General features: G+C 40.6%; 1 protein-coding gene across 2 annotated transcripts in view; it reads left to right on the top strand.

The window, feature by feature from the left end:
• The window catches only part of adcy8 (adenylate cyclase 8 (brain)), a 130,778-nt gene that overhangs the window by 76,088 nt on the left and 38,172 nt on the right, over positions 1-16,518 (top strand). Inside the window, exons 8-9 of one of the 2 annotated variants that reach the window (XM_080907299.1) lie at positions 9,830-10,027; positions 13,952-14,052. In XM_080907299.1, the coding sequence (XP_080763425.1) occupies positions 9,830-10,027; positions 13,952-14,052 (299 nt within the window). The remainder of the gene's footprint in view (positions 1-9,829; positions 10,028-13,951; positions 14,053-16,518) is intronic. The other variant, XM_080907300.1, reaches the window with a different exon arrangement.

The raw sequence follows: 16,518 nt of genomic DNA, 5'->3' as shown, positions 1-16,518 counted from the left end.
TTCCCAGGAGGAATATAGCACCAGGGATCACACGGTCAGTGAATCAGATGTGATGTGAATCGTATGCTGTGGCTTTAACAACCCAGCTGAACATCTATAGAAGACTTTGGACCAACCACCACCATCAAAACACAGGATATGGGGATAATTTTGGACCAATGGTGTCCATCCCTCTAGCAGTAATTCAGAGAATCCACATGAAGGCCCGACACCTTGTTAAGTGTACTCACACTAGGAGATCTGTAAGTCCAGGAAGTTTGACAACTGCAGCTGCTGCATTTCTTCTGTGTTCTCATCATAAACTTTAAATAAGTCAATAAGGCAACTAAAGTATACTAAAATCTAACTGTCCCGTTAGCTTAGAAGCTCGTTTTTCTTGCTTTAGTAGCCGATATTTAAACAAAAACACTAGAAATACTCAGCCTATGTTTGACTCTTATGCTAAGATTGAATGACTGACTTCTCTCACCTGCAGTAATCTGACTTTATGCTCCTTTTCTTCAGCCAGGACGCTGACAGCAGCTTTCACACTGACATGGGCACTAGGAGCTTCCATTAACTGTACACAGCTGGTTGAAGACATGCAATAACACATAATAGCAGATGATTCACCGATTTCACAGGCAGCTGACTGAAGCAGCAGGTAACAGCTCTGTGCTGATAACTGTTATAAAAACAGGATTTAGTATCTGCGGCCAACCATTATCTTCCAATTATCCTGTGTTTTATTGCGTAAGACACAGATAGCCACTGAAGAAATGACATCATATCCTGTGTGTCACTGTGATTACGGGAGCTATCGTCCATCCGGGACTGATTGCTATCATGAAACTCAGAAGATTCGTCGCGTGCCCTGAAATCGTACTCGGAGCTCCGTGTGGGCTCTGCGCCGACTCAGTGGCTCTGTCTCTACCTCTTTCATGCTTCACTGTGTACCTGCCGGCGCCCGTGATGCACAGCACAGTCGCAGTGCTTTCGCCTCGAAGGAGCTTCTGCGTTTCCTTAGAAGACCCGGTTACTCCGAGTCCCCGCTCTGTGAAATCCAGGCCAGAAAGAAATGGGTTCAGTTTCATGTTTCATTTCAGCTCTGCTCAAGTCTCACGTCTGCATTTGAAATGAAAGGTGGCTCAGCCGACAGGGACGCGCGGCAGCTTGATCTCTTTCTAGACGCTCCTCCCTTGACCTAATTCTCGCTACCTTGTTTGCATGTTCACTTTAAAGGCTCGCCGAAGGCTAGAAGCAGTCTGAGTTTGTGCTCAGTGCTGCTGTAGTGACTTAAGTCATGCCAGTTCAACTACAAAGCAGTGTGCAATCAAAAGTCTGAAGACGACATATTCAGCTTCTCCTTACGTTAAGTCATGTATACACTGCAGTAGCGGTAAATGCTCATTAATAAACATGGACAAAAACTCCATATGAGCAAAAGTGTCATCGTGCTGCTCTAAATGCTCAGGTTTGTTTTCTTTAGTTTCAAAACCACTAAGCTGGTGTCACGAAAGCACCCAGGTCGTGTTTTGATGCTCAGCTCCAGGCGTGAAAACCCAGACTTCAATAATCAGCTGGTGATGCAACAATGGCGACATCCATCTTTCATGTATAAACGATATTTGACTAGGGCACTTTTGTGGGAAAATCCTCTGCTGATTTATGTCTGCCACTTTTATGTTTCAAATTATATAATGCTTTGTGAGAAAGGGCACACCGTCACATCAGTGCCACAAAACAATGGTGTAAAAGGAAGTTTGAATAAGTACAAAGGTCCCTGTTCTGTTGTCATATGTTGGTCTTTGCAGCAGTGTGTTCTGTTATTAATGTGTATACATACATGTAACCCCCGCTGGCTCGATGCAGCCAAACACTGCTCGACGACTAATCACTGTAGCCAGTCCAAAGACGGGAAATGCCAGATTCAGAAGCGGTTGCCCTTTAGGCTGTAGACTTCCTGAGGGATGTGCATGCCAGGAAAAATCACAGCAGCACGGCTCATAGCCCTGCCCCCTCCGAGTTCTTCTCTCATTAGCTGAAGACTAAGGCTCGCTATCTGTATTGTGGAATATGAAGTAATAGATTCAGATTTCAATTTAATTCAATTCATTTGTATTTATACAGCACCAAATCACAACAACAGTCACCCAAAGATGCTTTATATTGTAAGGAAAACCCTACAATAATACATACAGAGAAAAACACTATGAGCAAGCGCTTTGGCGACAGTGAGAAGGAAAAACTCCCTTTTAACAGGAAGAAACGTCCGGCAGAACCAGGCTCAGGGAGGGGCGGGGCCATCTGCTGCGACCGGTTGGGGTGAGAGAAGGAAGAGAGGCAAAGAGACTGGCTGTGGAAGAGATTAATAACAAGTATGATTCAGTGCAGAGATTTCTGATGTGGATTTTTTCTGCGATACTTGTTTTTTACAGAAGAGTGTTTTGTGTTTTGAATGGAGTTTTCACAGGTAGCAGAGGGTCAGAGAGGGGACTGACATACAAGGAAAACTTGGCAGTACACAGCAAGTCTACATCACAGATTTTTATATAAAATATTATGTAGCTTCATCCAATTTCTGGAAACAGGTATGCGTAACAAGAGAAGGAAATTCTTTTGTGGCTTTGATCTCTTGATGGTGGAAATCCTTGTTTTAAATATTTAAAATGTTCACAGCTTTCCTTTAAACTTCACAGGGATTCATGTTTGAAACCAGATTCTCCTCTAAAGAGAGGAAACCTAAAGAAAACATCCAGCTCCAGACGCTGATGATAAATTAACTGTGCGATGATGAATTTCAGCTTGTATTCATTTTTTCTGCATAAAGTCTGAGTTTCTACCTAGTGTGTTTTTTTCATGTATTCTGATGAAGGGGACATTTGCGTCTCTCTGGGCTGCATGTGCAAAGATAAAGAGTGGAGTAGTAAAGTGTCTTTTATGCTTGTGAACAGGATGAAAAGAGTGAATCAAGAGAACCTTACCTTTCAAAATAAAACACACAGTTACATTACCAGTGCTGCAGGTTTTCAGCAATCTTGCATTATTATCATTGGAGCTCATCTCTGTTTCATTTCTTTCCGGCTCAGATGTTTGAAGGTTAAGTGATGAACAGGTTTGCCAAGTGACGGCTTGATGTTTTAGTTAGCAGAGGTGTCAAACAAAAGGCCCGGGGGCCAGAATCAGCCCGGCAAAGACTCCAGTCTGGCCCACTGGGGTGCCATTGGAAAATTTTAAACTTTGGACTTTCACTGGTATTTTCAGATGTTTTACAATCTTTGCTACTGAGAAATATACCCCCACCTCGGCTTTAAAAGGCTGACGGACAGCAAGTGGGTTGGTGGGCGGGGCATTCAACTTTGCATACACAGGACTATAGTATTTTCAGGTGACCTCATTGTCAAGGTTAAAGGTCAAGTTTTCTCTTTTAAACATGATCACCTGAGAAAGGATTTTCAAATTAAAACAGCACGAGATAATCATGTTTAAAAAGTCATCCCTGGGCAGCTGTTATGAAGGGGGAAGTATTTAAAGTAAACCCAAAGCAATTCTGTGTCACGCTGTAAACAAAATTTATTTCTGAAGTAAAGTTTGATCTATTTTTCAGCCCCCTGGTACTTGCTGCGTGGTCATCCATCATCCAGGGTCATTTTAGTTTGAAAAAGCACCGATTTAATCAGATGTGGATTCGTGCAGCTCAGAACAGAAACCACGCTCTAGTCTCTTCCTGTAAAGATTTATGTTTATGGGTCAATAAGCCTTTTTATTACTTCTGTGCTGCCTTGTTTATGCATTTTATGGCATTTACACCAAAATCACAGTGTGGACATAAAACACTCCCAAACCCGATCTGAGTTTGTGCTGTAAAGCATCACAGCTGACTCTGTCTCTATTTAACAGACGCATGGAGCATGTCGCATTCAGACATATCGTCTGTATATTTTTCCCACATAAATGAGCTGAGATTAGTCTGAAATTAGCTGATAATAAAGTCTGCATACCGTCACCTCACCTGTCTTGGGCCTGGAGTGCGTAGCTGATGCTCATCAGCCAGTTTCCTCATTATAATGAAACCGCTCCAAATATGTTAATGATTTGACACAAAGGCCATGCGTTTTCATTCATATGCAAAAGATGAATTGTTGAGCTCAAGTTCAGTTTCAGCTCCGATCTCTTCGCTGTGTGCTGAGAGCAAACAGGGCTGAGCTCACAGTCACTGTTCTCCGTTGTGGTTTTTATTATGCAGACAGAACTTTTCCTGATGCTTTTAGTTTGCACCTCATTTCCTCCTACCTGCTAGGTTTAAGTGCAAGCTCTTTTATTTCTGAAAAAACAAATGACATTTCAAGTGACAACTAGAAAAACAGTTCAGTTTGCAGATAAGTAAATAGACTGTCAACAAGTCCACAGTTTTCAAGCTCAAAGGCAGGAATGGGGCCTATCCTCTGGTGAAACTCTCGATGTGCCGCTCGACTAGGGCTGCTCAATTAATCGAATTTTAATCACGATTACGATCTGGGCTTTCAATGATCATTAAAAATGACTGAGCCGATTATTAGCCCCTCCCTCGTGCTTTACTCTTGTGTGGCAAATCGAGCGCACCTCTCTGCATTTCGAACACGCATCACAACAATTAAGAGGACCCAAGGGAAGCTCGGAAAGCTAAGCAGAAGTTAATTTATTTTTTATATTGCAAACATTTGCACTGTTATCAGTATTTGCACACTATTTTATATTATTTTTTAAAGTCATTATTCAATACATTGTTATTGTTAACCCTTTAAATCCCTGTAGAACCTGAACCGCGTAAGCTAGCGCAATAATTTGTTTTGCATATGAAACCGGAGGAGTTGTACTTACATCTGATGCCATCAGCTTGTCCTCGGTCACGGTTTCCTTCCACATAAAGCTTTGCAAAAATTGCATAAAAAGCGCTTGCAGGAACAAAAACATAATATTCCAGAAACACGCTTTGCCGATCCTATCAGCTGTTCGTAACACTTCCCACATTGAAAAAGACGTCAACGTGAACTATCGCATGTCCGCCATTTCCTGTCCGAAACCGGAAGTGACGTCATTTTCGCGGAAAATGTAGTTTTTTACTTGTAGGCCTTAAAAGCCTATACTGGTATTTTTATAAGTCATGTTTGACTTTTCTGAATAGTTTCTGGGATGCTTAGAACTCGAATTGCACTGCTGGAAATAGTTTATTTTGATGCACCTGCTGTTTCCTTTGCAAATTTGCATCATAGGATTTTTTTTTTCCTGCAGTATATAAAAATAGCTGTATCTCCAAAATAAAACTATGAAGACACTCAAGATAAATTTCCTGTGGTGGGAAACTATTTTTTGCAACTTTTTTGTATTTAAAGTTTTGAGGGATAAACCTCTTAAATTTCTCCAAGTAGAAATATATGTAAAAAAAAACAAAAACGATTTTCAATTTTTTTGTAGTTTATTGCACTTTTTTGCAATTAATGTAGTTACTATGGACTTAATGCATACATATTATTAAAATATGGGCTATAACAGTTGTATAGCAACTTGAAATGCTCCCACAAATGGCACTACAGCATGTAAAAAAATAAAATAATATAAGCTCTGGTGGACTTGGTTCTATGGTAGGTCTTAAAGGGTTAAATAAATATCGTCAAATAATCGAGATCTCAATTTCAGTGAAAATAATCGTGATTATCATTTTTGCCATAATCGAGCAGCCCTGCGCTCGACGATAACAGCCCAAAGTGTGCGCGTGAGATAAATCAAAGGAAACAATCTGAGCTGTGTGGTGGATCAGAGCCCACTGAAAACACAATCTTGGCTTTTGCCTAGCTGCCCACAACAAAAATCTGAAGGAGATCCGGTGTGCTGTGCAGAGGCACAAGTAGAAGGCGAGGGAACAGGTCACAGAGGGAGCTAAAAATAGCAGCAGAACACAAGATACTCCAGAGGTGCACGAGAGTCAAGATTTTAGTCGGCCTCAAAGCACATTCGTCATTAAACAGAGGACTTCTTCTGAAGCCCGACGCAGTCAGACACGGTCGATAGTTCAGCTACACTCTCGGCTGAATCCAGGAAAACACAAATAAGAAGGATTGTCGTCACTGTAATCTGAGGTTTACCTCAATACAGGCATTTCACCAATAAAGGCATTTCCAGCAAGAACCTCAAACTTTAAAATATAATTACGTTTTATTTATTATTAATTATAATGAATAATTAATAAAACGTTCACTCTGTGGTTGTGAGACGTGAGAATCTTTCATCTGACAGTAAAAAGTGATCTTGCTTCTCGTGAATCATGAGGCACTGTCTGATAGACCTCTAAATTGCTGTCATTTATAAGCTCCAGGTAGCTCTGATTGGACTCACATTTGCATGTAATGACGGTCAGAGGAGCCCTGACATGAAACACAGAAGAAGCGGCATCCGCTAATGAAGGTGTTTGTTTGAGAACCTTCATTTAGAGACTGAAAACGAACGTTTAATGATCTCTCTGAGCACGATGGATGTCGCGCGTTAATGTGTTGAATGAAGCGAGATGAGGTGAGACGTTGGATCGGTCAGAATTGGTGAGAAATGTTGAATTTGACTACGTCTCCATCATCATTAATGGCTGCCAGCTCCACAGGTTTCAAACACTTCAAAGGGTAATTTGTAATATGTGGCTACTTAATAATGATGGGTAGCTAATGTCAATGGGCCTGAGAAAATGACTCTGATCCTCATGTGTGACCTTCATCGCTTTTACCTTTGGAGCCAACATGTCGTCTACGTCAGGATGGGCTGTACAGCTGAGAAAGAGTCAAAGTGGAGGCTGAGGTCATCGATAGAGAAAAAACACCAAAGGAGGACATGTGAGGAAGAGGTTAATTTCCTTTTTCCTACGAGCGATCCTTGATCCTTGTTACAATGACACTCAACAGCTTGTCACTGTAAGCTGCTGCAGTTTTACCCTTGAAGGAGGGAACTTAACTGTAGCCTTGAGTTTGTAACAATTTTTAAACCTCTGGGGACAATTTAATTTGTACCTTGATGCAAGGATACTGTTACGACCCCCTCTGCTAGGCGATAGGAGGGGAGAAACATACACAAGCCCTCTCATGAAATCAGAGTAAATAAGGGGTTTTATTACGAACATTGAACTGAAAACCGACAGGGCTGTTCAACAGCCCACCGGGAAAACAATTAATACACAAAGAAAAGAACAGGCAAGAGTAAAAGCTAAGGGTTAACTAAAGTGGGCCAGCAGACACAAGACTGTAATAAAACTAAGGTCAGCTGTATATCAGAGTTTACAAACAGAGTTCAAATATTAGGCAGACGAGGAGGACACAGCATGTTCACGTCAGCGCAGCAGTTGCCCACCAATTTGCACTGAAGTAAAAGAGACCATACATTCTTTGGCCAGTGTAGTCCACCTGCAATGCGCTCAAACACTGTGAAATAAGAGTCTACCTCAGTTTCTCTAAATGCTGGGACTAATGTGATGTGCCTACTTACATCAAAGCTGTCTTCTGGCTTCTTCTGGGATGGTAACTGCGGGGCTGACCGAGGTGTAGGAGGACTGGCAGATACAGCGGCTCCCCTCTCTATCTCCAGAGCCCTAACCTTTAAGTGCATGGCATCCACCTCCAACTGCTGCTTTTTTAACTCCACCTCCTTTATGCGCAGTGTTAACTGCAGCTCTTCCGCAGAAGGGCCAGTTTGAGAAGGGAGATTTTTCAGTGGGGCAGGAATACCAGCAACAGCTCCCAGCTCAACTCCCTCTGCAGGACCTGGCTCACCAAACAACCCCCTTTCATGCAGTTTAATACACAGGAGTTCTTTAAGCTCCTTTTTCTTTGCATTCAATGGCACAGTCACATCAAAGAAATTGGCAATAAGAATGAGGTCATCCTTTTTACATCTGTCCAGCTTTTCTTCAGTTGGGCCTAAAGCGAAATCCTCCAATTTAAATTCCATACTAACACACACCCTCCCACACAAGAAAAAACTGCCAACCAGAAAAGTAGAGCTAACCAAGAACACAGGTAACCCACCTGCGACAACGGCAACGAACAAAGAACAAAGAACGAGTCAACCCGACGGAAAAAAAAAGGATGGACGAGCCCCCAATGCAGAGGGGGTCGTAACTATACAAAAATGGCCCTCTTATAAAAAAAAAGGTGCACAGTCTGCAGAGCAGTGTTATTGTTATTCACACAGACACTGAAAGTGTGTCTTTAAAACACTTTTCTAGCCTCACTGAAGCTTTATGTGTCTCATATCTAAACAGTGGATCCTAAAACTAATGTGTTTGAACTGAAACCCAGAACTAACTTGCTGTGAAGTGATGTTCTGCCAGTGATACAGAGTGTATGTCAGATTGTAATAAATGTGTCCCACATAACTTAAACCAGCGGTCCCCACCCCTCGGGCCACAGACCATGAGTCGTTTGGCACCGGGCCGCGAGAGTTGAGGCTCGGGTGTGAAATTTATGGTTTTCAGGGTTTTTATCATTTTTATCATTAACTCCGTTTCCCTGGGTCTTTCCCGTGTGTTGTGAATAAATCTTCTTTTTTTGGCACCGATACTGATTTTGATTTTTGGTACTGATTTTATTTTGTTGTATTTATCCACGACACCTTAAAGGCCGGTCCGTGAAAATATTGTTGGACATAAACTGCTCCGTGGTGCAAAAAAGTTTGGGGCTTACACGGTAAAACCTGAACATCTAAGAGTCAAATTTATATTTTACCTAAAATTTTAGAGACATTTAAAATTTAGACAAAACTGTGCCGACAAGTATTTTAACACCTTTGGTACATATCTGAAACCTTTTCTGGACCTTTGAGGTCGGACATTTAGTCCTTTATAGTTTGTTTTTCATGTTTGTGCATTTACACAGCCTGCGTGAAACTCTGTGTTTTACTCCAGTGTCAGCTCTGGTATGGGCTAATAGCCTTTAAATGAATAAGTAAATGATTCATCAGTTGTATCTTTTTGGATCTGCATGCTGGTGACCTCATGAAAGTATAATCAAAATAACTGCAGAGTAAATCCGGATGTACTGACCTCGGTGTTTCTACATTTGTAGATTTGGCCGTTTTCACAGTCAGACTGAAACGTCTGTAAGCAGAAATGATCTCACCCGAAAACCTTTGGGGGGGAAAGCCTGTAATGATTCTAGTAGACTTGATTTGCAGAGGATGAAAAGGGTTGCTTTAAAAAGAGAGTTATGGCAGCTTTTGACCTTGGATATATTTTAGTTAAAGGAAGGCCGAGTGAGACGGGAAGCGATGAAGTGGTAAATTAAAACCCGAGGAGACCCTTGTAAAGAAAGAGCCTTGCGCTGTTCAATTACCTTTTATAATAGTGCATATTAATGTCTTGCAGGGTTGTCTGGGGTGAGGGTTTAATGGAGTTTAACTTTGTTTCTGGAAAGTTTTGAAGGTTATAATAATAACAGGTGGAAATAAATGGTTGCGCATTTGCTCCGCTTGTATCCAAACCTTTGTTTTCTGTCCTTCATTTCACGATTTGCCATTTTGATTCTGTTTTCACGTCCCGCACATGAGTTACAGCTTTGTTATAATGCGTGCTTGTTTTAAGAGCTTTGTCACCACTAACCCGAGTGCAAAGTGAACCTGCTGCAGGGGTGAATGGAAGATGCATGACTTGCTCTGAAGTGTCGGTCTGATAGCCGATGTTGCATTTTGGTCTTCCCTTTTCTTCCTTTTCCTTAACTTTCTTTTGTGTATGTACTGAATGTAACTGTGTGTCTGTTCTTCTTTTTCATTTGTAACTTGAATGAAACCAAAAGGGGGACAAGCAGGTTCATTCTATGTGCATGTGCTTTCCCTCTAGACTCTGGCTGCCCTAACGAGAAATTCGATAAATCTGCTTCCAAACCATCTCGCACAAGCTTTGCATGTCCACTCTGGTCCTGAGGAAATTAACAAGCGAATAGAGAGCGCCATCGACTTACGGAGTGGCGATAAGTTGAGAAGAGAGCATATCAAGCCTTTCTCACTGATGTTTAAAGACTCCAGCCTGGAAGAGAAGGTAGCTGGGGTTTTAGACAGATAACTGTTTTTTTCTTTCTCTCTCCCTCCTCATATCTTTTCCTAAATGACGACTTTCAGAAGCAAAACAATAACCAGCAATTTTTTATTGTCCCATCATGAGTAAGCTAAAGGCACATGAGGTACTACTGTGGGATTGCAGGAACAAAAAGACTGACATTTTGTATTTTACTGTCAATCTGAGTCAATTTAAGATCCCACAACTTTTAATGACTTAACAAAAAAAGTTGTGTTTTTTGGGGGGAGGGGATACGATGCACTGCAAAATAGATTTAATGTTCAAGGATTTTCTTTTAGCTAAAGACTTACTCATCTTTGTAGCAAATGGACTCTGAAGTGTGCCACCACAATAATTAATACAGCAGAACGTAGAATGCAGAAGGTTAAGCCAGACATTGGCGTCGACCTGGATTTTCTCTGAAAAGCTCTGAAATGAAGCAAAACAATGAGCAAAACAAGAAAACTGACGCCACAGAATATCTATCAGACATCTAACCAACATCTAACCCTCCTTCCTGTAGCACACAGGTAGTGTTTGGGATTTAGGCTTCATCACTCTAGAGTAAAAGTAGGAGAAGCAACTTTCTTGCTTACCTCCTTCCTTACATTGGATTCTTTCTCCTCCACTGCCTGTTTGCAATTAGTTAGCTAGTCAACCGCTTTTGATTGTAAGATTGCACAATTCACCTGCCTCCAGACTGACTGTAAATTATCACCCTTTAACTCATAAATGCAGACAGATGTACACATGTAAGTCTGCATCTCCTTGCAACAGGGAACACAACTTAACTAGTTGCCAACTGTTCCGCTTATACACCTTGGTTGTCGAGGCCCGGGGCCATTTTGCAGTTAAACTGCTGTCCTGTGGCAACTATGTTGCTATTTATGGAGGAATTTATGAACTTAACTGAACTCGCTTCATCTTATTGTAAGTTTATTGAAAGTTTTGAAGTTAGAATAGAATAGAATAATCGTTTAATTGTCCCACTAGGGGAAATTTGGTTGTAACAGCAGTTGCTTTGAAGGCAGCAACTGATTGCAGTGAAAGTTGTTGCAGACCTCGTTTTATCTTCAAAGCAGCCACTGCAAGTTTGTTGCACATGGTCACAGTCGTTTTGATTGTGTCATGGTCCCCAAACACTGTTTTGCCTCGTGTGGCTGTAGCATTAGCAAATGTGTTGCATATAGAGCTGGGTGTCTGATAAGTATATATCCTGCAGGAGCATATGCTGGGATGGTGGAAGGCTTCAAACAGCAGGCCGTGTTGCAAGGTAGCAGCAGAAGTGACATGTCAACATTTTCAGCTTAAAGCTGTGAGTGTATGTTTGGCTCGTAAATGACTTTATAATCAGTCAATAATTAATGCATTTGAGTTAGTATATTATTATCCATAATTCCATTATGCAATTTAAATGAAAGAAAGTGAAATTAAATTCTTCTAATTAAATGTATTTTAGGATTCTTCTCAGGTTTATATGTTCAAACAAAACAGGTTAAAAATATACAACAATTAATTATTATTCTGTTGGCACACTTCACACTCCGTAATAACAACACAATCAGCTTCATCTCTAACATTACAGACTAACTCTGCATGGCATTAATATCTTCTGTGAGTTAATGTAACTATTATTCTCACGCATCAAACACGTGTAACTGTGACTCATGTTTGACGTGCTTCAAATCTGATGAAGGATGTGAGATTTTTTTTCTTCGCCAAGCTTCGAAGCTGGATGAAACATGATGTTTGCCAACACCTGGAGTCCAGTTTCCACCTTCAGTTTACTCATGACCAAACGTCCATGCCGTGGACCCCTTTTACAGTCCTGTGGAAAAAGTTGACAACATATTCAACTCTATTTTTTTTTCTTTCTTTTTTTTTACAGGAGCACACTGCATTCACTAAAGGAAAACAGCATGACAGGAAAAAATATGTTTTTTCTCAAAATCCTGACTTCCATATCCCATAACTGCAGCTGAACGTGTCATAATGATGAGATGTTTGAAATATTTATTTCTGTTAAATGTACTATATGTAATACTAGAGTGTCTACATTAGGATTTATTATTATAAAATTTTATTTATTGTTACTTTTTTAATCATCTGTGGTATGTCGTTTAATGTCGTTATTGTGTTAGAAACTACACAAAAGATTATTTACAATTCTATATAAGCAGTAGTGTCAATAGTCAAATGACCTTTGATGAATTAATCTGCATCATACCTTACTATTTAGCAGTTTGTGATTTTATTAATCTGAAAACAAATTTAAAGATATTTAAAAAGTGGTTTTGTGTTTTATTTCGTCTTTAAAAGAAACAAACTCAAATACAAACATCTAAACGGGGTTAAACACAGCTGCCAGTTTTCATTGCCGTTATCATGAGATATGGAAGTTGGAAAGTGTGTCTGTGTTTTCCCGCCTTTTCTTTAGTGAATGCAGTGAACTTCTGAAGCTTTTGGTCCCTTTTTACCCTATTTTTTGTTACATTACTGAGCTCACTTTGACCTTTAAGTTGACTTTCGTTTTGCCTCTCCCTCTTCACATTTGTGTTTCCCCTTGAATCTTACATTAAAAACTTTTTCCAAGAATCTATTATTATTATTATTATTATTATTATTATTTTGTTGCCCTCTTAACCTCTTTAGTAAATGTGCAGTGATTTGCTGTTGGCCTCCCTCATCTTTTTTTGCCAAAGTTGTGACAAAACGTGAAGCATCCTCTTGCTAATTTCCCAGCACCCTTTGAGAAAGAGACAGAGCGAGGACGGGGCAGCGGGGGTTTCAGGGTGGGAAGTTTTCAGTGAAACAATTCAGGGCAGTTTGGTCAGACTGGTGACTCAGGTCAAGTTATGTTCGTGTAACTCGGCAGAAGCCACAGGATCAGAAAATTAAAACGTGTTAACGTGTAGACTTTAAATATTTTTAAATTAAATATTTAGAAACAGTAAAGTATTTAGAAGCAATAATAAATATAGCTATCTGATGAGACAGTGAATACTACTGTTATGATTGTGCACTTAGTAAGCTAATTAGCATGAGTACGCTAGCATGGTGCTAGGCTAGTGCTAGCTTAGTGCTAGCTTGGTGCGCTCCAAAATTCAAAAACATCTTCCAAGTGTTATGAGTAATGGTTATGATTAAAACAGTCAACTAGTGTTTTAATATCTCCCTTTGTGTACTTGTTAAACAGGCTAGCGTATCTCTTTCTGTTTTTAGTGTAGCAGCCAAGCTAGTCTTCTTATTTAAGAGAACAGGTCGTTTTATCAAACATTAAGAAAATTCTTGAACCTTTGGCCAGGTGCAAATAGTCTGAAGGTTTCCTCACAGGTCTGGATTACTTACATTGATTGCTAGCATAACTATACCAGGTTTCAGAATATAAAAATTAGAAAGTAGGTCTATATGTAAAATACAGAGAAAAAAGTAGGAGAAAGTCAAAAAGGTTGAGGCTTTTAGAAATCCTTATTAGAGTTTTTTATTTGGTTGAGTTGTTAGCATTGATACTTTAGGACTAAAAAGACATTTGAAAGAAAAAGCTAATTAATTTGATATTATTCCTACTCTAAATATAGTAACCATTTGAAGTCCCACCTGAGTTTTAGCTTTGCAGTCTGCTTATTTTGACACGGCGTGCATCGTTTTCGTCTCTGACTCTGCTAAAAGCTAGCATTGTGCTTGTGAGCTTCGCACCTTCCCCAGGACCCCACAGCTAACCCACCAGCTCCTGTCTCTCTCTAACGCTTGTGTTTGAACCGTGGCATGCATCTGTGGCAGTGTACTGGCGTGTTTGAGTTGCATTTTGATGTCTTCTCTGTTTGTCTGAAAACTTGTTTCTCGTCTTCCCCTCACCTGCTCCTCCTCCTCCGTCTTCTTTCTCTTTGTCTTCTCTTCATTGTGCAGTATTCACAGATGAGGGACGAGGTTTTCAAATCCAACCTGGTGTGCGCCTTCATTGTGCTCGTCTTCATCACAACCATCCAAAGCCTGCTACCCTCTGCCAGGTAAGAGAGCAGATATTCAATAAAATGATCATTTCAAAATGCGCAATCTCTTAATTCTGCATGTGTAGCAGCTTTTGCACCTTCAGTGTAAAATAGGAACTTCCCTGACCCTCTTGGTTGCGTCTAAGACACTGGGGACTGATTTTTATGTGGGTGTAGCACCAAAATCCAATGGATACACTGTTTATGTTTGCTCCTGAGTTCCACAGTCATGGACAGGGCGCATATGGATTATTTAGTGAGGCGCAAATGCAAAACAGTAGATTAGAGATTACAGGTTTTACAGTTCTACTACTGCTTACGCTTACTGTCGCCATCTTGAATTGACTTTCCGAGTTAAAAGTCCTACCTGGGGGGCTGTTCCAGATGGAAATCCTGGGGAACTTGGAAATTCTGACATTAATCTGTACCGCACCAAAATCATATCAGAGAGGAAATGCTAGCTGTCCAGTATGTTCCATGGTGCTTGTTTATGTGTAAAAACATGGGTCATGTTGAGGCTGGAGGCTATTCTAAAGGTCATAGGGTGAGAGGCAGGGTACACCCTGAACAGCTCACTGGTCTATCACATAACAAAACCCTGACCTATGTAGCCTTAGTATATGGGTTAGCATTCTCTGCTGCACACAGCTGTAGATGCTCATGTCATCTGTGAGAGGTTAAGGACTTGGGTTGAGTGAACAGATTTAGGTTGTATTTTAAATGTAAAGGTTGAGGTTTTCTTTTTTTCATCATGTCAGAGGTTTAGAGGGTGGGGGGGAGTGGGTTAGGTGAAGGAACGAAGAGAAAGGAGGCAGAAACAGCTGCGTTATAAGCGTATCTTGCCTTGTGTTGTCTCTGTGACTCTGACTGTGAAGGAAATCTTGTGTGACCAGGTCAGCTCGAGCAGAATCACAAGCTTTTAATGAATCTCAGCCGAGGAGAACAGAGTAAGGTAATGCCAACTGACAATCTGAAAGCCGCTTTGATACCTGCCTGCATCTATAGAACAACAGCACACAAGCTTCACTAAATACAAGAATTCTGCAGGTTTGTGTTGTCCTCAGACTCTCTCAGGAAATATTCCCCTGCAATGGTGCTGCTTTCAGGTCCTTATATAAATCATCATTAACTCACGTGAATGAAAACCAAACAAAGAACCAGAGTCATAGCTGAATATCTGGTTAGTGTCCAGATCTCAGTGTAAGTTTAAGCATTATAAAAACTCCTACCTTAAAAAAGAATTGGTCGCACCGGACAAAAAAGCAGCGGCCATTTTTATTCGGTTAGCGTTGGCCTGTGTTGTGTTATTCTGTAAGAGCACCACATACGTTTTCAGTAATTTGCCCGTTTTAGTTCAGTGGTGTGCCTTGTTTTCCAAAACTACACCTACTCTGTGCTAATAGCGAGCCTTCAGTGTTCAGATGTTCGTTCAGTAGATGACCATATGGAGCTATAATTGATAAAAACAAAACCGAATACACCAAAGCCAGAGTGAAAAGTGAAAGCAAAAGTCATTAAATTGATGTTTGATGTGATGGAGATACTTTTCCAGCAGGTGACACGTTTTAAAACCTTTACCAGTGTGTGTGTGTGTGTGTGTGTGTGTGTGTGTGTGTGTGTGTGTGTGTGTGTGTGTATTCATATCTTTGTGGGGACCAAAAATTGGAAGTTTATTGTACTTGTGGGGACCAACAGCTCTTATGGGGATGTGGTTTTAGTGTCAGGGTTACAATTGGTTATGGTTAGGTTTAGTGTAAGAGTTAGGCATTCATGTTTCATGGTTAGGGTAAGGGGCTAGGGAAAGCATTATGTCAATTAGATGTCCCGAAAGATATAATTACCCGACGTGTGTGTGTGTTTGTGTGTGTGTGTGTAAGAGAGATTTTTTTAGGCCACACGTTGTACATTGTGGAGGTGGACAGTGCCATTGAGTGCACACTAACATTAACCTCCTCTGCATCCCGCCCAAGTGGCAGCGCTATCAGTCATCTGTGATCCCACATTGGGCTGTTAGGAGTTTAGAGCACATTTCCCAATCCTAATTGGTATTAGGATATTGGTGGTAGCCCTGCGTCAGACTGAAGACCTGTCCAGGGTGTACCCTATCTCTCACCCTAACACAGCTGGGATAGGCTCCAGTGGCCCCTGCGACCTTGAAAAGGATAAGCGGAAGCGATTGGATGGATGTAAAATTTGTTATTACATAAAAGAAGAGCCCAGACCTGTTGTGCCATCTGTTGATATCTCGTAATACAATACGTTTGAAGTTTTGGACATACATAATATTTTTTTGTTTCTTCAGACTATTTTTCACTTAACCCTTCATGCATGAATTCAATCTCAATCAGGATTTTCTTCTTCAGTGTTTTTATTTATCTTTAGGTGTGAAAAGATGAATAAAAATACTTCATGTATGAAGGGCTTAAATAATAATAATTACAATGCAACACTTTACACATCTATAGTAACATTAAAGGACCAGTG

This window comes from Rhamphochromis sp. 'chilingali' (assembly GCF_963969265.1).
Source record: "Rhamphochromis sp. 'chilingali' genome assembly, chromosome: 16".
Classification (NCBI taxonomy): Eukaryota; Metazoa; Chordata; class Actinopteri; order Cichliformes; family Cichlidae; genus Rhamphochromis; species Rhamphochromis sp. 'chilingali'.
Note: the sequence above shows the minus strand (reverse complement) of the source record. Positions and strands in the feature narration are given on the sequence as shown.